Source organism: Aedes albopictus, chromosome 2 (genome assembly GCF_035046485.1).
Source record: "Aedes albopictus strain Foshan chromosome 2, AalbF5, whole genome shotgun sequence".
Taxonomy (NCBI): domain Eukaryota; kingdom Metazoa; phylum Arthropoda; class Insecta; order Diptera; family Culicidae; genus Aedes; species Aedes albopictus.
Window position 1 is genome coordinate 325,463,645 of NC_085137.1, and position 23,290 is coordinate 325,486,934.

Genomic DNA, 23,290 nt, shown 5'->3' on the forward strand with positions numbered 1-23,290 from the left:
AATCAATATCCGACGCCATTTAAGAATCCAAAATGGCGAACCCTAATCCAAGATGGCGGACCATAATCCAAGATGGCGGCCATGGAATGGTGGTTTGAGCTATAATACCATGCAATATGGGTATCTATCGATCGGGTTTGATGAGTAGAAGTCAAAAATCAATATCCGACGCTAGTTTGGAATCCAAGATGGCGGACCATAATCCAAAATGGCGGCCATGGAATGCTAGATTGAGCTATGATAGCATGCAATATGGGTATCTATCGATCGGGCTTAATGAGTAGAAGTCAAAAATCAATATCCGACACCATTTAAGAATCCAAGATGGCGGACCACAATCCAAAATGGCGGCCATGGAATGATGGATTGAGCTATGATACCAAACAATATGGGTATCCATCGATCTGGCTTGATGAGTAGAAGTCGAAAATCAATATCCGACGCTATTTTGGAATCCAAGATGGCGGATAATAATCCAAAATGGCGGCCATGGAATTCTAGATTGAATAGATATTTAACGCCTTTTTGAATCCAAGATGGCGGACCATAATCCAAGATGGCGGCCATGGAATGGTGGTTTGAGCTATGATTCCATACAATATGGGTATCTATCGATCGGGCTTAATGAGTAGAAGTCAAAAATAGATATATGACGCCTTTTTGAATCCAAGATGGCGGACCATAATCCAAGATGGCGGCCATGGAATGCTGATTTGAGCTATGAAACCATGCAATATGAGTACAGTCGAACCTCCATGAGTCGATGTTCCTTGACTCGATATCGACTCATGGAGGTAATTTTTTCCATACTGAAAAAAAAAATCTTGGTTACTATGATGGTCCCACCAAAAGGTTCCCGATGGATTTTCGTTCTACTACTCGATATCTCCTTGAGTCGATGGTCCCTTCAATATCGACTCATGGAGGTTTTACTGTATCTATCAATCGGGCTTGACGAGTAGAAGTCAAAAATAGATATTTGACACCATTTTGGAATCTAAGATGGCGGACCATAATCCAAGATGGCGGCCATGGAATGGTGGTTTGAGCTATGACACCATGCAATATGAGTATCTGTCAATCGAACTGGACGAGTAGAAGTCAAAAATAGATATTTGACGCCATTTTGGAATCCAAGATGGCGGCCATGGAATGGTGGTTTGAGCTATGATACCATGCAAAATGGGTATCTATCGATCGGGCTTGACGAGTAGAAGTCAAAAATAAATATTTGGCGCCATTTTAAAATACAAGATGGTGGGCTATAAATCCAAGATGGCGGACCATAATCCAAGATGGCGGCGATGGAATGGTGGTTTGAGCTATGATATCATTCAGTATGGGTATCTATAAATCGGGCTTGACGAGTAGAAGTCAAAAATAGATATTAGAAGCTTTTTTGGAATCCAAGATGGCGGACCATAATCCAAGATGGCGGCCATGGAATGGTGGATTGAGCTATGATACCATGCAATATAGGTATCTATCGATCGGGCTTGATGAGTAGAAGTCAAAAATAGATATGTGATGCCATTTTGGAATCCAACATGGCGGACCATAATCCAAGATGGCGGCCATGGAATGGTGGTTTGAGCTATGATACCATGCAATATGGGTATCTATCGATCGGGCTTGATGGGTAGAAGTCAAAGAGATATTTGATGCCATTTTGGAATCTAATATGACGGACTATAATCCAAGATGGCGGACCATAATTCAAGATGGCGGCCATGGAATGGTGGTTTGAGTTCTGATAGCATGCAATATAGGTATCTATCGATCGGGCTTGATGAGTAGAAGTTAAAAATAGATATTTGACGCCATTTTGGAATCCAAGATGGCGGACTATGATCCAAAATAGCGGCCATGGAATGGTGGTTTGAGCTATGATACTATGCAATATGAGTATCTATCAATCGGGCATGACGAGTAGAAGTCAAAAATAGATATTTGACGCTTTTTTTGAATCCAAGATTGCGGACCATAATCCAAGATGGCGGCCATGGAATGGTGGTTTGAGCTTTGATACCATGCAATATGGGTAGGGTATCTATCGATCGGGCTTGACGAGTAGAAGTCAAAAATAGATATTTGACTCCATTTTAAAATACAAGATGGCGGGCTATAAATCCAAGATGGCGGACCATAATCCAATATGGCGGCTATGGAATGGTGGTTTAAGTTATGATTACATGCAATTACGGGTATCTATCGGTCGGGCTTGATGAGCAGCAGTAAAAAATATATATTTGACGCCATTTTGAAATCCAAGATGGCGGACTATAATTCAAGATGGCGGATCATACTCCAAGATGGCGGCCATGGAATGGTGGTTTGAGCTATGATACCATGCAGCATGGGTATCCATCGATCGGTCTGGATGAGTAGAAATCAAAAATCGATTTATGACGCCATTTTGAAATTCATGATGGCGGACTATAAATCCAAGATGGCGACCATGAGCTGATACCATGCAATATGGGTCGATCGGGCTTGATGAGTAGCAGTGAAAAATAGATGTTTGACGCCATTTTGAAATCCAAGATGGCGAACCATTGTCCAAGATGGTGGCCATGGAATGGTGGTTTGAACTATGATACCATGCAATATGAGTATCTATTGATCAGGTTTGACGAGAAGATGTTAAAAATAGATATTTTACGCCAATTTGAAATCCTAGATGGCGGACCACAATTTAAGATGGCGGCCATGGAATGATGGTTTGTGCTATGATACCATGTAATGTGGGTATCAATCGATCGGGCTTGGTGAATGTAAGTCTAAAATCGATATCGAACGCGATTTCGAATATCAAGATAGCGAACCGTAAAACATTCGTTTACCATAAAATATTTAACTACTTCTGGGCAAATTTTTGCGTCGCATCTGTATGGCGGACTGAGGAACATCGGCGGCAGAAAGCCGCCGATGTTCCGAAAGTCCGATGCGCCGTGTTTGCGTCAATTTACTTCTAGGCGAGCAGCACATCCAAGCATTTGCCCGGTAGAATGCGAACAGAGGTGTTATCCCTTTTTTAAGTCCGACGAGCGTAAGCGAGTTGGACAGCATACGTTTACACGTTGTAACGCAAACATATTTCTACTGATTTAGATTTAAAACCACGGCTCCGCAATTCGATAGGTCATAGAGCACGCAACGAAAACTTATTTGAAGCGTCCATGTTTTGTTTTCGTAACATTTATCTATGGAACCTGAGATCTACATGAACCTTTAACACTTTCTCAAAGTGCCGTTGAAAAATGGTGAAAGCACATGTTTTAGCTTTAATTTATTTTGACAGAGCAAAACATGAAGAATCATCATTTAGATTGAAATATATGAACCTAATAAACCTAGCAAATGCCATATGACAAAGATGAGAAACCAAAATAAAATTCAAGTTATGGAATAGAACTTGACTTACCTCTCTTCAGCTTAGTGTTTTTCTTTTAAAGATAGCTACTGTTTTTATTTGAATGGCTTCTTGGGTTTTCTTTCCATAAATTTGTAGATTGTGTGGAAAACACAATGGCACTCTATGCCGTAGAAACGTATCAGGCGTAAATGGTCTCTCGAGCAACCAGTATGGCTTCCGGAAGGGGAGGTCCACCGTAGACGCTATCTTGTCGGTTACAAAAACCGCCGAGAAAGCACTCGAGCCTAAGAGGAGGGGAATTCGCTTTTGCGGGGTAGTGACTCTGGATGTAAGGAATGCATTTAATAGCGCCAGTTGGGCTGCTATTGCGGATGCGCTCTTGCGTCTGGGGATACCGGAGTACTTGTACAAGATTCTCGGAAGCTACTTCCAGAATCGCGTACTAGTATACGACACGGAGGTGGGTCGGAAGTGCTTTCACATAACCTCAGGAGTCCCGCAAGGTTCCATCCTGGGTCCGGTGTTATGGAATGTCATGTACGACGAGGTGTTGAGGTTAGAGTACCCAGTGGGAGTGGTGATTGTCGGATTTGCCGACGATATTACGCTCGAAGTCTACGGTGAAACGATCGAGGAGGTGAAGTTGACTACCGACCACTCGATCAAGGTTGTGGAGGCGTGGATGCGGTCCAGAAAACTGGAGCTGGCTCACCACAAGACAGAGGTGACGGTTGTGAACAACATGCAGTCGGCGCAGCAGACGGAGATCAGTGTAGGAGAGTGCACTATCCTGTCGAAGCGCTCTGTCAAGCACTTGGGCGTGATGATCGACGATAAGCTTACCTTCGGTAGCCACGTCGATTATGCCTGTAAAAGAGCCTCCACAGCTATTGCGGCACTGTCCCGGATGATGTCCAATAGCTCAGCGGTGTACGCCAGTAAGCGCAAGCTTCTGGCTAGTGTTGCTACGTCCATACTTAGGTATGGCGGCCCGGCGTGGGGTACCGCGCTAAGTACTGAATGCTACCGACGGAAGCTGGAAAGTACTTACAGGCTTATGTGTCTGAGGGTTGCAAGCGCGTACCGTACCGTGTCACACGACGCTCTCTGTGTCATTACTGGTATGGTGCCCATCAGCATTCTTATCAGTGAGGATATGGAGTGCTTCGAAATGCGCGGCACAAGAGGCATACGCAAGACTGTCAGGATGGCCTCTATGGTCAAATGGCAGCGCGCGTGGGACAGTTCCACCAAAGGAAGGTGGACCCATAGGTTGATACCGAGGGTAGATAGTTGGATTAATAGGCGCCATGGGGAAGTTTCATTCCACCTGACACAGGTCCTTACAGGTCATGGTTGCTTCCGACAGTATCTACACCGTTTCGGGCATGCGGATTCTCCCGAATGCCCAGTGTGCAATGGTTTAGAGGAAACGGCGGAACACTGTAGTATCGGACTATCGTAGTAGGTCATTAGTATGACAGATAAGAGAAGTCAGTCAGTGTGAGTTGGAGATACAAGAACGATCTGAATATAGATGTTACATTATAGACAATTGTATCTCAGTGTTCTTTAGTATAAAATCATCCGAATTCTGATCATTAACAGTGGATATTACATTGGCGACGAGGAGAAAATGTGAGTATTTGATAAGTTATTCCAAAAATGGTTTGAATTCTGGCATCTGTGAAAACGAAATCTCACGCATCGTTCTCCAAACGATCCCGTTGAGGCAAATGTGAAAATTCACCATGGCAACCATGATATAAACAAATAAGAAGTTTTCTTGTTGATGCATATGAATGGATATGTCATATCCATTCAAGGGTAAAGCTGTGTTGTGTGATTGTAATACCTAAGTACTCTTAAAACAATGCATGATTTGCTTTCTATTCATTCTGAGATTACACAAGCAAACTGTTCAAATAAAAAGGAAGAAGTACTAATGCTGTGTTGTGCGATACAGGAAACTGAAATATTGACAAACATGGAAATGGTAACAAACTACTCTTTCGTTATAGAAATGGTGAGCATCTACCATTTTAGTATTGATTTGCGTTGAACATCCTTTGGATAGAGAGTGGTTTTGCTGCAAATGTGGTTTCGCAAAGTTTTTCGGTAAATTTAGAATAGGCGGAATCGCTTAATGTTCAATGAAGTATTATAAGAAAGAAAGGATTATATGCTACATTTCACTATTGGATTGACGGCATCGTCGTTGGTAATTGCGGGATCGTAATCATGAAATGAAAGGCAAAATTCGCCAAACTGGATCAAATTTTTGATATGTATGTTAGTTGGAAGCAAATCACAAAATAGTGAAGCGGTGTCACATAAGCAGTCAAAGCAGTTTTACTATACATATTTGTAAGTGACAGATTCGTCAATGCCGGGTTCGCTAATCAGAATAAATGACGGAATCGTCAATAGCAAGATCCCTTAGCTTTAATGACGGAATCGTCAAAGCGGGTGCGCTAGTTTTGTAAATGACGGAATCGTCAACAAGATAGCTAAATATGATGAATGGCGGAATCGTCAAAGAGGCCCTATTAAGTTTGTGAGTGACGGTATCGTCAATAGCGGAATCGCTTAATACCATAAATGGTGGAATTGCCTGAGCGGGAAAACAAATTTGGCAAATGGCGGAATCGTCAATAGCGGGTTCGCTAAACAGAAGAAATGGTGGGGCGGAATCGTCAATAGCACGATCGCTAAATAGTATGTGTGGCGGAATCATCAAACCGGATTAGCAAATTTTGTAGATGACGGAATCGTCAATGGCGGGTTCGCTAAATAAAAGAAATGGCGGAATCGTCAATAGCGAGATCGCTAAAAAGTATGATGGCGGAATTGTCAAAGCGGGTTCGCTAATTTTGTAAATGGCGGAATCGTCAATGGCCATATGAATGGCGGAATCGCCAAAGCGACCTAATTAGCTTCGTGAGTGACGGTATCATCAATAGCGGGATTGCTCTATACTTTGAAGAGTTTTGAAGGGAGGATTCGCCTAAGCGCTTATAGATCTTGAATGACAGAACAATCCAAATGGATATATAGAGGTCCATTAAATGTGGATGATTAAATCTTTTTTTTTTGCTTTGGGCTTTAATGTCTACAACGAGTACATTACATTATATGGATAGATATAATCTGTATTTGAAAAAATGTTATAATATGCATAGAAATAAAATGTTTTAATGCTTTGTATCCGTAGAGGTCATATATGTCGTGAAACTCGTAGTAAAGCTTTCCAGACCATTTGCGATTCATCTTAGTTGCCCATTCCACTGCCCAAATATAAAACGAAGTTCAAGTGTCATGTCAAATGTACTATGGTGATTCCGATTTACTTTACGTCTTGATTGTTGCAGTATCAGATGTTTGTTTTGAAAACAAAAAAAAATCACGTCAAGAGTGCGAACATTTGTTCAGCAAATAAAAGCTCATAACGTAAGAACTAGATACACGATATTCACAAGACGCGACACGCGAGATAAGGCATAACACTTGTTGTTCTCATAATCGTCAAAGGGTTAACCGCTAGGTTAACCGTTATGTGTCCGACAAACTTTTTGTTTTTTTCTACACCGTGCTTTTTAAATGAGCGTTGGGTACCCAGGTACCCTGTCGGCCACATAAGGGTTGAAACTACCGGTTTCGGATGTTACCCATCCTCGGGACAATTCGCACCCTAGTACCACTAGCATGATATTTTGCCTTTTTCGGCTGACTGTTGCATAACCAATATAGAACATATCAGCTTCTCAATAATATTATCTCGTAAAACAATTTTGTGGTTACTTATCCGTAAATTTGGAGAGGAAAGATGACAACGAGAACGCCTTTATTCTACAAACTTTTCTATACAATGTTGGATGAGTGGAAATTCCGAAAGTTATTGCTGACGGTGGTCTATTTCGAAGGTTTGGAATCAATAAAAATGATCAAATATCAAGTTCTACAAATATCTATCTATTGAAATTTATCAAAATAGCAACATAAAATAGTGATCAAGGTAATTTATGTACCTGAGGTGTAATACCTACTGATAAAAGATAGTTGATACAAAGTTGTAAAGTTAAAACAAATGGCCAACAGAGTGTGTTAAACGCTCGAACTGTAGAAGAGGTGCTGAAAGAAGGATTCGTCATTGTAAACGCCTCTTAAACATATAATACTTAACGCAATGTCGAATGCTTGACAATTAGTTGATTCACGCCTTACCAAATATTTGTAATTGTGCACTAAGGGTTTAACTGTTGAAATTCTTTTTCTAAATTCAGTGTATTCCATATACTATGTCATTCGGCGGTCTCAGAATACACAGGCCAAAAAAAACAAGAAGATGTATATTGATGCATGTATTTGACTGTTAATTGAAAATAAATAAAACCAAATAAAAATTAGTTGTTCACGGACCGTCTCTACAGGTTCCAATAATTACACTAGTTTACAGCATTTTTGAACTCGGTAAGCTGATGATCATTTTTGGTGTAGAATCATGCCCTGAGTTCGAAAACGCGAAGGAAAAAAATTACAGTAGAGCGGAAATTTTTTCGACTTTCCATACAAGGTTGATGATTTGAAATCGATATTTGTTCTATTTTAAGCAACGTCGCTCACTTCACACATCTCATTCTCCGTAATCAATGCTACGATTGAGCTGAATTTTTTACTGTAACTCGCCTACATATGCTATGTCGAATAAACGTTGAGAAAGAATTTTTAGATTGTTTTTTTTCTTATCGAAAAAAATACATTTCTTCATATATTTTTGGAAATTTGGCTAAAATTGAAGGAAATCGTCCCTAAAACTCGCCAATATCTTGAATTTCATCAATCTGACGCAAAACCTGCATTCAGATGATCGAAAGCTAATGTATTCAGCTTTTAATTTATGGAAAAAAGATTTGAAATTGGTTGAACAAAACGCAAGATATTTGAATTTTATTAAATTCCATATTTTTTAAAGTTGAAAAACTTGATATTGAGCTAAAACTCAAAAACTGCTCTACTTAAAATTTTTTGAAGCACGGTTTCGAAATCAGTGCTAAATTGTGCTTCAAAAATGTTGGTCGTTGCCAGAAGTTCACGACTTTCGTTTTATTTTGTAAACTAGTGTTATACAAGTTTTGAAAGGTTCTGGAAGTGTTCCAGGATGATTTTCTACAGACATGAAATTTGCGGTTTGCGTGTTTCAAAAAGTAAATGAAATAAGTATACAGTATTGTCAAGCTTGAACAATGTGATCCTTATTTAGTTGATGGCGTAGTTTATGGACTGACAGTTGAAGAGCGCGATAAAAAAAAATGGAACCAATAAGCTGAATAAATGAACAGTGGCCTAATTTCCCATGAGAAAATCTATCCTTTTCACAGTAATATATTCAAATAATCGTATTTGTATTTTTGGTATTTAGAAGAATGAGTTTTAGAATATAGCATTTCATCTAATCGAACAACCAAAAAAAAAAACCGCCGAAATTGTTATTTCAACTAGAAGATAATTGCCAGTCGATGTTTGAACAACCAAATTCATTGTGGAGGGTCGGGTAACAAAAGTTATTTTGCACCAACAAAAAAAAAAAAAGATTGCAACTGTTCAAAAATGCTATGCAAATATTTCTGAAAAAGGGGAGTTTAAAAAAAAGTAAAAAAATAATGGGTAAAAGTTTTGTAACGGACAAGCTTGATTTGTTTCTTCTTGGATCTAAACGTGAGTTTATCACGGATTGAAAAGCTTCTATATTCTTACAATTCCAACTTTCAGAGTATAAATCTACAAAGTGTTCATGAGTGTAAAGTCGTTGGTCACATATGTTCCCCAACTACCAGAATAAGCCATACTAAATATAGAACACATGATTGCATCATTATCTGGTTGTTGCTTGATTTTTTTTGATCTAGAGCTATTTAAGTTAGAAACTCATTCTGTAAACGACTTTCTGATGAGAGAGCTGATCGTTGATTCATCGTATAGCACTATAATATTAAGTACTATAGTTTGTTCATGGAGCTCATTACGAGAAGAAAAATTGGAATTACTCGAGACGCAAATTTGTTGCAGAGAGTTGAATGGTTTGGTATAAAAATATTTCAGAGGTTTTTGAGTAATTTCATCGGTTTGACCTACAGAATAAATGCTTCACAACAGAAAATCCAAATGAAACGTGGACAAATAATGATCATCGACTTATTCAGAACACATTTCTTCAGGGAAATATTTGCTGGAGTTTTTCGGTTTTGCGAGAGTGGTCGTCATGATGCTAATAATAGTTTGTTTGAAGAATCGTAGATATATCTCAATATACTAAAAGGTTGTAGTTTTCTAGTGAAAATTTTAAGAAATCAGGAAGAAGTAATTAGAGCAAGCAAATCTATTAAGAACACTTGAAATCAAATCCAAACTGGCCAAAAGACTAATTGTGAGGTAGAATTGATAAATATCACGAATAAAGGAGGTATATAGAGCAAGGCAGAGCAAAACAAAATAACTAAACCTAAAGAGGGAAGCGAAAGCGAGCACTCAAATTGTAATTAGAATAGATCAATTCACATCCATGTTTGACAGTTTATTGTAGGATAAGGTTATAAGTTTCAGTTGATATTTTCTTAAGAAAATATGGGACCGTGGTTAAAATGAACTGAAGATGTTACCCGGTAATTAGCTACGTGTATGGAGAAATTATTTGGAACAAGTCGATGCTATGTTGGAAACCATTACAGTTCGATCTATGAAGTCTTGAAATTAATACATGCCGCTCAATGTGGGCTATCTGAAGCAATTGGCTTATAAAATGGAAAGTGCTACCACCAAAAATGATATAGGAACAAAAGCATTTGTAACCTCTGAAGCTGAACTTTTATCAGTGTAATTTGTGCAAATCAAAATGGATATTTTAAAGACTAAGTAAAGGGGGAGTGTAGTATCGGACTATCGTAGTAGGTCATTAGTATGACAGATAAGAGAAGTCAGTCAGTGTGAGTTGGAGATACAAGAACGATCTGAATATAGATGGTACATTATAGACAATTGTATCTCAGTGTTCTTTAGTATAAAATCATCCGAATTCTGATCATTAACAGTGGATATTACAAACACGTTTTGTTCGTGTGCCCGCGTTTCGCACAATGCGTGACCGCATGCTTGCCACATGCGGGGAGGACACAACTCCGGACAACTTGGTCCAGAGGATGTGTAGGGATGAGATTAGCTGGAATGCCGTTTCAACGGCTATCACCCATATCGTCTGGGAGCTACAAAGGAGGTGGCGCGTGGACTCGGAGAATGGCTAGTCCAGATGCAGTACAAGAGGTGGTCCAGGGGTTCGAAGTCGGCTTCGTAGGTCATACCGGTGCCCTGCGGTCGAGATCGACCCTTACAGCGATTAAGTGGCCGCGGAGAGGAAGTCCCGGTAGCGGTGCTGTCGTGGCGTCGGTCTACTGGGTTGGATCTGAGCCCGCGGTTGGAAAGGGGTCCCCGGCAAGGGTCGGGGTAGGTGAGACCCTGCTGTCTGCAACCTACGGATGCAGCTGATAAGGCCTGAAGGGTAGTGATACCCTTGCCTTCAGCAGGTCAGATCGGGTTGCATGTGGGCATCAGTTCTTGATGTCCGCTCAGCAGTAGGGCGCGGGCGGGGTTGACCCTGCCCGCCTTCCGTGGACAAAGGGAGTGGCGAGGACCACTCGGGAAACTGGCTAAGCGCCAGCATGCTATCGTGATGGACTCTCCAGTGCGAGTCATCGATGTTCGTTGCTGCTAGGCTACGGCAGCTAACCTTGAGGGTGCGATATGCACTAGCCCCTCTCTGAAGCAATACCTTCTTGGTGGTTCCGGAGAGACGTAGGGTTTGGCGACCATAGGAATGTGTTTTAGTGGGTCGAGGAGAGAGTAGTCCTGGCTTCTACCGGCATTGTAGAAGACGGCCTCATCCCCACACTACCCTAACCTTCCTGTTAGGGTGTCTGATGAGCAGATTTATCCCCACGGTGTGTCTGGTAGAACAATATTAATTTAAAAAAATCGGTATCGCTAAAACACCCACCAAACGAAAGCTGAAGGTCCCCTCTTTCATTTGAGACTAAAAGGAGAAAGTTCTATCGGCGGGTCTAGAACAATTTTTTTTTTTTCAAATATTACTATCTTTGGGGCTTGTGTTTTTTTTTTCAACCTTGAGTGTAGCCAAATGGGCTTGTATGAGGTCGCCCATTAGTAACACGTCCTTTTAAAAGAGTAAACAGTTCAAATCAAAAATTAAACATTTTCCTTACAAAATATTGCTTAGACATAAAGTGCAAAAAAAAATATTTAAGGCAATTGAATTGAATTTCAGCAGTATCTGGGCATATATACAAATAAACTTTGACTTTTATGTGGAAGTAGTTATAGCGGCTGCAATTTTTTTATTTTTTACAGTGTCTTATGATTTAAAGTAGGCCGAGTAATGTCAACAAAAATAGAACATACATCAAAGTAGCTCGGATAACGGGGCACAACATTTGGAAGGTAATCCATTTCGGAAAACTGAAAGTTTTTTGATGATGCAAATTAAATCGTTCAAAAGCATGAATAACACGATCTAGAACTCCACACCAATTTTATCAATGTGATGGTCTGTCATATATCCTTGTATGCCGTGGCTCGGATAGAATTATCACATGCCGGTATTTGTTCAATTTGTGCACCTTTATGGTACCTAAGACTTAAACATTTTTAGTTAATTTAGACTATTGCAGTTAGGTATAGCTCCTTACTTTTAAAGAAACAACTACGACAAGAACCCCCTAAGTGACGAGGAAAACCAAACCAAAGAGTACGTTTTGTGTTTGAAGAAGTGTTTTTCCGCCACAATTATCATCGAAAGCAATTAATATTCACTGTTTTAGATTTGTTTAGTAAAATTATCTAATAACGGGTAGTTAGACATAAAAAATATTAGTAACAGTATATCTTTGTGAACAGGTAGCCTTACTCAACTGACAAAAATAGAATAATTAATGTTATATGTCTAACGGTATATGTAGTAAGAACAATGTGCTAATCTGTCGGTTATCAATAGTTTGATCTTTTGCTATTTTTTTATTCTGTATTAACGAGATTTTTAGCCCTTGGCTAGTTAATTTCGGGACCCAAGTTTCTCGGGAAGAACTCACATTTTGCTAGTTTGTCGGGAAACATCTTCTGCTAGCATCATGGCATTGTAGACCAGTTAGAAACTTTTCATTCAATTCTACAGCTATATTGACATATACACATGTTTTACATTAAAGTACATATGTCTGAGCACATACATATTAATCAGAACGGATTGAAAATGTCTTAACTTGTTCTTATTTCTACTTGCAGGTTGTTGATATTATGAAAACATTTTTCTGAAAGATATCAGAGATAGCAGTTAGTACTACCCCACAAAAAGTTCGGACTTGCTCATTTAATTTATCTCATTCGCCACCATACCCATTAGATTTACTCTTTATGAGCGACCCTTGTTTGTGAAATATGTAGGGAATCGCGCTACTTGGGCGGTGGCTTCTATATTCGTCTGTTTTCCACTATAACTCAGTCAATCTTGAACCAATTGACACAATTCTTGGAATGCGGTGAGATAGGTATAGTATCTACCCGTGTACAAAATTTCAAGTCAATCGGTTCAAAATTGACCGAGTTACAGTGGAAAACAGACGAAAATAACAGACGAAGAAAACCACCGCCCAAGTAGCGCGATACCCTAGTTCTGCAAGAACTACAACTTCTCATAAAGGGCAAACGTGGCAGATCAAGCGCTACTACCGATGACGCAGAAAGAAATTGCTCGTTACAGTTGTGTTCTAGATGCTACAGGAAGATGATCAAAGGCAAGCAGCTTGTTTGCACTAAAGCTGAAGTACATTGAAACTTGTTGAACATCATTCAGACTTCTCATAAAGCTGCTGAGGTTGCTGAATATTTGCGGGCAAAACCCAGAGATCAGGCTGATCAGATGAAGCTCTCAAATATTCATGAACTACCATCCAGATGGAAACCGGCGTCAACGAGTGACCAGAACAGTAAATCGATTTTGTTCACCGATGATTTGTTTTTGATAACGAAAAGTGCCCATAAAGCCACAGTTGCAAAGGCGTGAGTACCCAGCACAACCATGCTGAGGATGACGGGTTCGATTCCCGGTCAGTACAGGACCTTTTCGTGAAGGAAATTTCCTCGACTTAAATGAGCATGCAGTATTTTCGTGCAAGTCACACGCTATACACATGCAAAATAGTAATTGGCAAAATAAGTTTTTAGTTAAAAACTGTGAAAGTGCTTGTAGGAGATAAAATAAGAAAATTTCAAACAAATCAAACAATTTCATTTATTCTTATTACATCTCCTACAGTGCTCATAGAACAAGCTAAGCAGCATGCTTTGTCCCTGTAGGGACGTTTCGCCAAGAAAAAGAAGAAGAAGAAGAAGAAGAAGAAGAAGAAGAAGAAGAAGAAGACGAAGAAGACGAAAGAAAACATGTGTCTTGAGTACCAGACGCGCATTGAAGTTGAGAAGCTGTTTGAGAAGAATATATGACGAAGTCACACCCCGAAATTTCAAGAGCACAAATCTGAAGAACCAAATGACGGTATATGCTGTAAAGGTGGTCGATTGGTGACCTGCTGGTGTCAGTCAAATACGAGACCCTAAAGACCTATACGCATCTGTCATAGGATGCAAACACATTATTGGAATCTAGATTGGAATTCAAAGAAACAGCATATAACTCGATTTTATACTGACTGTTCTAGTACTTTCACCACACTGTCCGTAAACACAAAACTGTCATCCGCTGGATTTCCCATTCACATGGGACTATTGTGCTTTTATGTGAAGAATAATGAACATAATATAAAAAATATATCGTCGGAAAATTATGCTTGCAATGGAAAAACAGTGTTTTGTCATAAATAAGGTCTTCGAAAACAAAGGAAAAAATATCATATTTTTTCAAAAAAAAAAATTGTTCTAGACCCGCCGATAGAACTTTCTCCTTTAAGTCTCAAATGAAAGGGGGGACCCTTAGCTTTCGCTTGGTGGGTGTCTTAGCGATACCGATTTTTTTAAATTAATGTTCTCCACCAGACACACCGTGATCCCCCTATGGTTTAGAAGGAAAAAAAAAAAAAAACCTATCAGTAGATTTAATGTTTAGTATACTAAGTATGCCTCGGAATTCTGGATTTTTGGCAGTACTTCAATATGGCTTTTATGTCACCTGGAATCTCTTTGTTTTCAGCATGATCTTGCGGAACATCGGCATGTTTACCCATTCAGCTATATGGGACTTCGCATTTGCTCCAGTCTCCCTCAATAAATAAACCCGAGCAAAGCCGGGCAATTCAGCTAGTTTGACCCATAATTGTTACACAGCCAATTTTGACCCATTATTGTGGTTTTCATTATTCACTATCATTTTAGTATATTTCACCGCCTAAAGTGAATTTTACAAGCACATTTTCATGTAAAACAATAAAAAGGAGATTCAATGAAGAAAATATAAAACAAAAATAATGAAAGTGTTATTTTTGAATGAAAAACGATTCATATTATGAAATGATTGTTCCTTGAGTGACCCATAATTGTGCAATGAGTGTATTAGCGCATTTGCCCAAAAGAACACGCGGCAAATCCCTGAGGAAAGGAACAGCCGCGTTTTTTGCTTCCCTTTTACTTCATTCTTATGGGAGATAACATTGCGGTGTTTCCTCAAGCGCGGCTGTTCCTTTCCAAGAGGAATTTCGTGCAAATGCGCGTTCGGAACATTACAAAGGCCGCGCGGTGTATCATATTCAGCAAACCAGTCAATATATGTTCTGCAGAAGATACAGCATGGAGCGCATGGAGCCATGCCAACCGCCGTTCCATGTTCCTTGGGAACCTATGCACCGAAAACTCCGGCTTCTCTGGTTCATCAACTCTTTGAGAACTGACCACATAGCATTTCATGTCTGAGGCTATCAAAATGTATGTTTCTGTTCGCCACGGTCGCTTCCAATAATTGCATCTACACAATTTTACGTGTCACATCAACCGAGGCACTTTTATTATGAACCGATGCACTGCGATCCGAATCGCGGGTCATGTTTTTGAACTCGAAAGTTTCACTCGGAAATCGTCATCAATTAATGCACTCGATTATTCAGGGGAAATTATAGTCAGCTGCCCAAATTTGCCACAACTATACGGAAACCTGTGGCCCAAATTCACGAATCACTGGTATCGCCGGGGTCAGTGAGTGAATAAAATGGATAAAATGGAATACAGGCGATGAAAATAACAGAAGTACAAATTGTTGCACGAAACTTTGTTTTTGTTTTCAGTTCCACTGCTTCGACTTCTTCTTTTTCCTTCAATATTTGACATTTCAAGATTTGAGATCTGTGCATCGGAAAAATGACGTCATAGCAGCCGGGTGCGACCGACATTATGGCATGATTGGATCCTGTTAATGGCCGCCGTTCTCTCTCTAGATAGAACAGCCTTGTCCTTGACAGCATTTACAAGCAGATTGCTGGCCTTTGCCATCTGAGCACCGATACCTGCGTGTGATGCCTGCTGTTGCTTCAATTTTTTGGCAGCCTTCTGGCCCATTGGTCGACTGCATGAAGAAGGGGATGGTGTTGCTGAAGGATCATCATCTTCAAAACTTTCATTCTCGTCCAACCGCCTACGCTTTGACGACGACGAGTTTGCTGCAGAGACCTACAACCATGAAAGTAATTAAGCATTAAAGCTTTTTGCAGTAGCATCAAACTAGTATTGCAGAAATTTTTCTTCCATAACCAGTGCCGGACAGTGGGGGTTAGTTGGATCACACATGCATATTTATAAGAAAAAATAAACAATGCCGGACAATCAAAATTATCCGCATAAGCAAAGTTACCCCGGTTTACGGTACCGTGATTTCGGGTGAAATTGATCAGTGGGGTGAAATTGATCGACGTGAGGGCAATTTTTACTTGTCAAAAATAAAGCTTTGAACTTAAAACAATTTGTAGAGAATGACTATCATCAGGCTCAAGGGTTATTGTATGATGAGTTTACCTGTTTTACGACTAATTAGTCACATATTTCTGTATTAAATTAAATATTTCCCGAAACTGCGTGATTGGCGAATTTCAAAGACACTTGCAAACTTCTGTTACTGTAGCTGTATTGCACATGGAATAAATATTCGAATGAATGTTTATAGCTGCCAAGTGTTCGCTAAACCAGATTTCGTCATCAAAAGTTCTATAAATATTGATATTTATGCAAAAAATTGTACTTTTGCTAAAGTAATAGCTGGTTTAGTATGAAAATTGCATACTTTTAGGCGTTTTCTTTAGATTTATTAAACTTTAAACTTAAATAATTCAGAATTCACTAAACTTGTATAAGTTTTACAAAGCTTTTCGCATTCTGTGGTGGTTAATTCAGATGGAAAATTTATTTTCAGCACTTACAAAGACATTTTTGTGATTACGTTGTAAAAAGTTTCACTTTTCAATTGCCTGAAGTGTGCTGAAATGGCCTACTTTTCAGCACTGATGCAAGTGTGCCGAAAAGTACTACTCTTCGGCACTCTTAAAAGTGCTGAAAAGTAGCACTTTTCGGCACCTTTGTCAGCACAAACTTTTTACAAGCTTCCGTGATTTTCGTAGATTTAGCTACTTGTTACTACATCAACTGACCATCTCGAATAAAAATTTGGACGCTTTATATTCTAAACCGGACTGCAAATCGGGTAAAATGCAGCTGCTGAAGTTACTTTTCCGATTTTTGCTGATGCTCACGCACTACGTTTGACAACGGGATCTCGATCACAGGCTACACCATAGCCTACCTGATCGAAAAAAAAACTGCACTGCCGAGCATGGATGGTCGCACGTGATCCCTCCTGATAAATGTTTGTGTACCGAGAAAAGATCATACTGAATGTGTATTTTTCGTAATCACAAAAAATGTTGTATGCAACTCGTTGCAAAACTCGATTTTTTCAGCACTCGTCGTATTTATCCAACTCGGCAAGCCTCGTTGGATAAATGTACGACTCGTGCTGAAAAAATCATCATTTTGCAACTTGTTGCATAAATAACTATTCACTGACTGATCAATTTCACCCCAAAACTAAAATTACTGATTTTTTATTCTAAATGATTTTAATTGCAATAAAATGATTTGCAGTAAAAGTTTCAACCTCGTTGACTGACGAAACTCGTGGTCGTACTTGTTTTAAAGCATTGAGTTTGACCATATCGATAACAATTCAAAAATTAGTAGCGAAAAACTGTGAAAAGTGATCAGTTTCACCCGAAATCACGGTACATAGGTCATACGATTTTAAATTTTTAGGCTTAGTTTTCGAGCTTCAGTTGGCTGTCTTGAGAAAGTCATTAATAATAAAAGTAGGTGTATTTTGCTTTTAGAAACCAAATATATTTAAACAGTGTTTTCGCAATAAAAATTCTATTAGTCAACATAAAAAAAATCTATCCGTTCAACATCAATAATCGAGTTTAGTGATGATACTGGTTTAAGTTGTTATAGCTGTATGCTCCATGACCGTGACCGTAGCCTTGGTAGTAACCACCGTGATATCCGTAAACCTGAGGATGGTAGGCGTGGCCGATTCTCTTGACATGAGCAGTCAGACCATTATGTTTGTCCGAATAGTACTCAACCACACGCTTCGTACCATCGGCCTCATCCAGAGTGTAGCCTCCCTTGACAACATCTCCATCACGGTGCTCCCACTGGCTCTTATGATCTCCGGTGTGATAATCCTTGACGCCGTACTCGTAGTTGTACTTTGGATACGAGTAGTAATCATGGTGATCTGCCGCATATCCGTCCCAGTAACCACCTTCTGCTCCCAGGTACCGGGCAGATGCAGCAGCCAGCAGGCAGCCGATAACGAAGAGAGTTACCTGCAATAGTTTGCTGATTAATAAACTATTGATTTTAATTATTCGAACCACTTACTTTGAACATATTGATTGAAGAATGGTAGTTGCAAGACTGATATCAGTACACTTGCATAGCTCAGTTTATATAGTATCGATTAGTTGATTGGTGGATAGCAAAGAACCGATACTCGCAATCTCCTGCTTTAGAACAATGTACGTACAATCAATCAGTATCTTTACATTCGATTTCACTGCGAACGGTGTAGCTGCCTACGCGACCCTTAAACAATATTACCGGTATCTTGTCGCCTGAGGTAAGAAAATCAACCGCACCAAACGGTAAATGAACCATGTTGCTGCGTTCAACCGCATTCAATCGGGCTACCGCATCGGACAAGGGCAGCTCAAACTATGCCAAAACTATAAAAATGTACCACCACAGCTCAAGGTCACCTGCTGATCGGTTGAGCCTCGTCTATCCATCCAGCCAAACGGACTGCGAACAGCTGTTGGACGTGGCCTTGGAAAATTAAGTTTTTGTAGTTCCTTCTTTACACTGGAACCTGGCACTGGTGCATAACGAGAAGGCGAGAAAAACCCCAAATGGAAGTAAGCTTTCCGAGCGCTAGGCGTATGTAAACAAACGAACAAATCCGCAGACAGACAAACCAATAATGATCTTGTTGCGGATTATTTGCGTCTCTAATTGAGTGTGAAAATGGTACATTTGTTCAATTGGTTAGGAATTAGTAGATTTTATCGATTTGTGTGGAATGCAATGTTATGTTGTTATGATATTTTCATGAAACTTGAACGAATTAATGTAGATTTCAGGGATCTGTGACCCAGGTGGTAAACGCACATCTTCTATTTCCTACAAATACAGTGTTTTAATGGGATTCCAGGATGTAATATTGTTAGTGAGCCCCGATTTTACATAGCTCTGTGTGGTTGATACTGTTTAATAGTGCGTTGAAGACGATGGACAGGTAATGTTCTTTGGATCTGTTCGGTAGGCCCTCTGTATTTCTAATCAAATTAGAAAAAAAGACGGGATTAGAAAACAATCTTCATAAAACAAACATCATTATACTTGTCGTCTAGTGCTGGGAAAAATATTTTTTGTTGTTGGAGATGCATATCAACTTTTCGACCATTTAACCAAACCAAACTGCTAAGTCCGCCATATTAACCCTCTAATACCCAACCCCGCCTTTAGACGGGGTATGGTTTGAGCATTTTTGTAATTTTTGTTTCGTGGGAAATCATTTTTTTTATATTTTTGGCTGATAGTAAGGACTGTTTTGTATATCTCAAAATAATTTTTGGTGTATTTTAAAGCGTATTAACATTTTTTAAAAATCATTGAAAAATTGATGTTTTGGTCACCTTTTAGAAGTCATTGTTTATTTTGTATTGAATCGCTACAATTAACATATTTTAAATTTTTCCCAAACCATTCTATCCTTGTTTAATAGTTTAAGGGGATCGAATACACTCTAAAATTATTTTCCTTAAAATTACACGGAAAATAAAATTTTATAAGAAAAAAAATTATAATAAATATATTTCAACAATAATCATAAAATCTCAAAATGTATTCATCCCAAAAAATCCGTACCCCAAATAGGCTTCCAGGAAAAATATAAAAGTGTGGGGATGTTCAAAAAAAAAAAAAATTAGAAAAATCAAAAACTGAAATTCACGAAATCGAGAATTTAAAAAAATCATCTTCCAAAACATGTTTGAATCGATTTTAGATGACTAAAAATGACATTTAGATCAAAATCAATAATTTGGGTATTAGAGGGTTAAAATAGTGCAAGAGACCTGGGCGGATCACTATTGGAACATCTGATGTAAATTTGCTGCATTCAATTGTATTTTGATGTATTCATTCATTTATTCAGTAAACAAGAAGCCCATGGCTTGCTACAATGCTTGATTGTTGTCATCAGGCTTGTCCGCACTGAGCGTAAGAAAATTCTGCTCTTCGGATTTGCACCATTAAGCTAATCATAAATTAGAAATCGTTTCATATTATCAGAAACAAGGATGTAGAAATATCCTAAATGACATTTTGAACTGTCAAAACACCGCACCGCAGAGCCACACGGAGCACGCAGAGATTTTCACCCGGCTGAAAACACTCTGATGAATTTCACTTTGAACAGCCCGTGCGGATCTACGGTGCGGTTTTTTGACAGTTCCAGTGTGTGGATTTTTATCGCGAACCACTGAATGGTCTATGCTCAGCAAGTGATACATTCGCGATTGTAACATTTCGTGAACCGACATGCTCGGGAACGCTCCTCGAAATGCTGTTCATTCTCTTGTCCGGTTCGATACGAGAGCGCAATCAAGAGAGAAGATGCTCGATGACGCTAATGAAAGCGATGCATTCGGTAAGAATATTTTATTGCCATAATTCTTTTTTTATTGTGACTACACAACCTGCAACGTCATTAATACAGTCAAATTAAATAGTAGTTCACGTTTTTAAAGCGAAAACGCATTAAATACTGATGAAAATAACGATTATTCACAGCTGCCCCAAGCCAACGATGAGAGATCATCGGTAAGTGTTACACTTAGCGATGCCCGCTCATCGGCACAGCTTGTTTATATCGGAGTATCTTCTTTGTGTTCCTTCGTGAACCATGCGACTCGACGAGAGAACATACACCGCTTGGTAAATGAAACAGAGCCAACTGAAGGGAAGAAAAACTGCCGAGTGGTTCACTGAACACTTTTTCGTCCAAACACTGGACAGTTCTAAATGACATTTAGGATATTTCAACATCCTTCTTTCTGATAAGATGAAAAGATTTCTATGTATTTTATGATGTGCTTGGTGGTGCAAATCCAAAAAGCTTTCAAGCGCTCTGTGTGGACAAGCCTGGTTGTCGTTATCAGTGTCTAATAACAAATTTCATCAAACTCAAAAAGTGCTAAAACAATAATTAGCAACTAGGATAACTGTTAATAACTAGAACGCTGATACAATTTATTGATTGCTACAGATTGCTACCAAGTAAAAAGTGGTGTTCTATAAACGCTTGACGATGCTATTTGCAGGTGGAGGGAGGTGCTGATGCAGGCGATAACAAAACAAAAACTGTGACTTCAATAGTTTTCAACTCTGTCAATGATCATTTTGCATTAGTATACACTCATTGCACAATTATGGGTCACTCAAGGAACAATCATTTCATAATTTGAATCGTTTTTCATACAAAAATAACACTTTCATTATTTTTATTTTATATTCTCTTCATTGAAACTCCTTTTTATTGTTCTATATAAAAATCAGCTTGTAAAATTCACTTTAGGCGGTGAAAATTACTGAAATGTTGGTGAATAATGAAAACCACAATTATGGGTCAAAATTGGCTGTGTAACAATTATGGGTCAATTTGTTGCCTTTTATGGGTCACTCAAGAGGAATCGGCTCAACAATAATGTTTTGTCTATTTTTTCAATGAATGGTCACTTATTCTAGATAGATCAACTATAGTGGAATCTAAAACTGGTCTCAAACCTCTTAACGAAGCGTGTTTTCACGATTTGGAATCAATTTTTCAAAATTGGGACAAAATCTTCAACACAACCACTGATAAACGCCTAAAAGTATGCAATGCCCATGTACGCAGAACTGTCAATATTATGCTGCACAAAAAGTGACCCATAATTGTGTGATTTTCGGTGTTCCTTGTCACAATAATGAGTCATTTAAATTTTGCCTGAAATAAGCTTTAATTAGCTGCAGTCACATGAATTTCTACATTTAGAACGTAAATTATACCTTTGTTCTGGTGACGATACCATTTCTCACTCGAAAATCACTAAAGCTCGCCTTTACAGAGCTTACGAAAACAGCGCACGCACTTTCTGATGTTAACAATCGAAGCGTTACTTTGACAGATGGTTTTACTCCGAACAAAAAATTACTGAAAATAGGTATGTTTTGACGTATAAGCCCGTGTGCGATACGTATAGTGACACAAAACAAATCATTTCATCAACAAAAAATGATAATGGCTAACAAAAGCTTGCAATTAATTAGTATTTATCTATTCAAGTGGAAAGTGACTAATAATTGTGTGTGACCCATAATTGTGCAATGAGTGTATCGTAAGGTAGGCACGAATATACTCTACGCCCAAAAAAATAGTCAAGGAATTTCACTTTACGAAAATTTCCTGGACCGACCAGGAACAGATCCCGTTACCCTGAATATGGCCATGCTGAATATCCGTGTGCTTACCCCATCGGCTATATAGGCCCTCAAGACATTATTCATTTTAGGGAATGATAAGGAATAATACGCTTGCATCACATGTTTTACTCTCGTTGTCGAGTCGTGTAGAATTGATTGCTCGGTCACTTCCTCAAACTTAAACGCGTCTTCGTCCGTTGCAGTGGTTTCGCTGATACATTCGGCAGTTCTACTTTTTCCATCCCATCTACATCATGACCATCGTTAAGATCATCGCCATCCTCGTCTCCAGCACATACGAATAGCATTTGTCTTTTCGGCAATGAATCTTTAAATATTCCTTTCGTTTCGTATACAGCAAGTTGTTGTAACGTTGTTGACGCGGATTACTTCAGAAGCTGCTGTTTGACATTCCCATGTACATGTCAATGTTAAGTTGATGGACAATGTATTAAAAATCATATATTTAATTAAATGCACATTGAAAGAGCGATCTGCCCCTTTAATCTGTAATGTAACGTAAACCGGGTTCAAATAGATCAGCGGGGAGAAATTGATCATTCGGGTACCGTCAGTGGGGGTGTCATTGGGCCAAAATTGTATAGTACATCTCTTTGTAGGTCGTTACAACAATATTTTAGCTCTAAATCAATGTTGTATTCGGTAGACACGTTCATTTTTATACTGTTTATGATTGTTTAAAGTGAAAATGTTTGAACTTCAATTTTGACAATGATATAGCTTAAATGAAATTAGCCCAATTCCACCCCTTCTAGGGGG

General features: G+C 39.0%; 1 protein-coding gene across 1 annotated transcript; it reads right to left on the reverse strand.

Annotated features, from left to right (window-relative positions):
• Window positions 1-17,798: 17,798 nt before the first annotated feature.
• LOC115270371 (cuticle protein 19) lies at window positions 17,799-18,704 on the reverse strand. The gene is made up of 2 exons (XM_029879895.2): window positions 18,368-18,704; window positions 17,799-18,312 (listed from the first exon to the last, which is right to left on the reverse strand). The coding sequence occupies exons 1-2, from the start codon at window positions 18,374-18,376 to the stop codon at window positions 17,902-17,904; spliced, it is 420 nt and encodes a 139-aa protein (XP_029735755.1). The 5' UTR covers window positions 18,377-18,704; the 3' UTR covers window positions 17,799-17,901.
• Window positions 18,705-23,290: the final 4,586 nt, after the last annotated feature.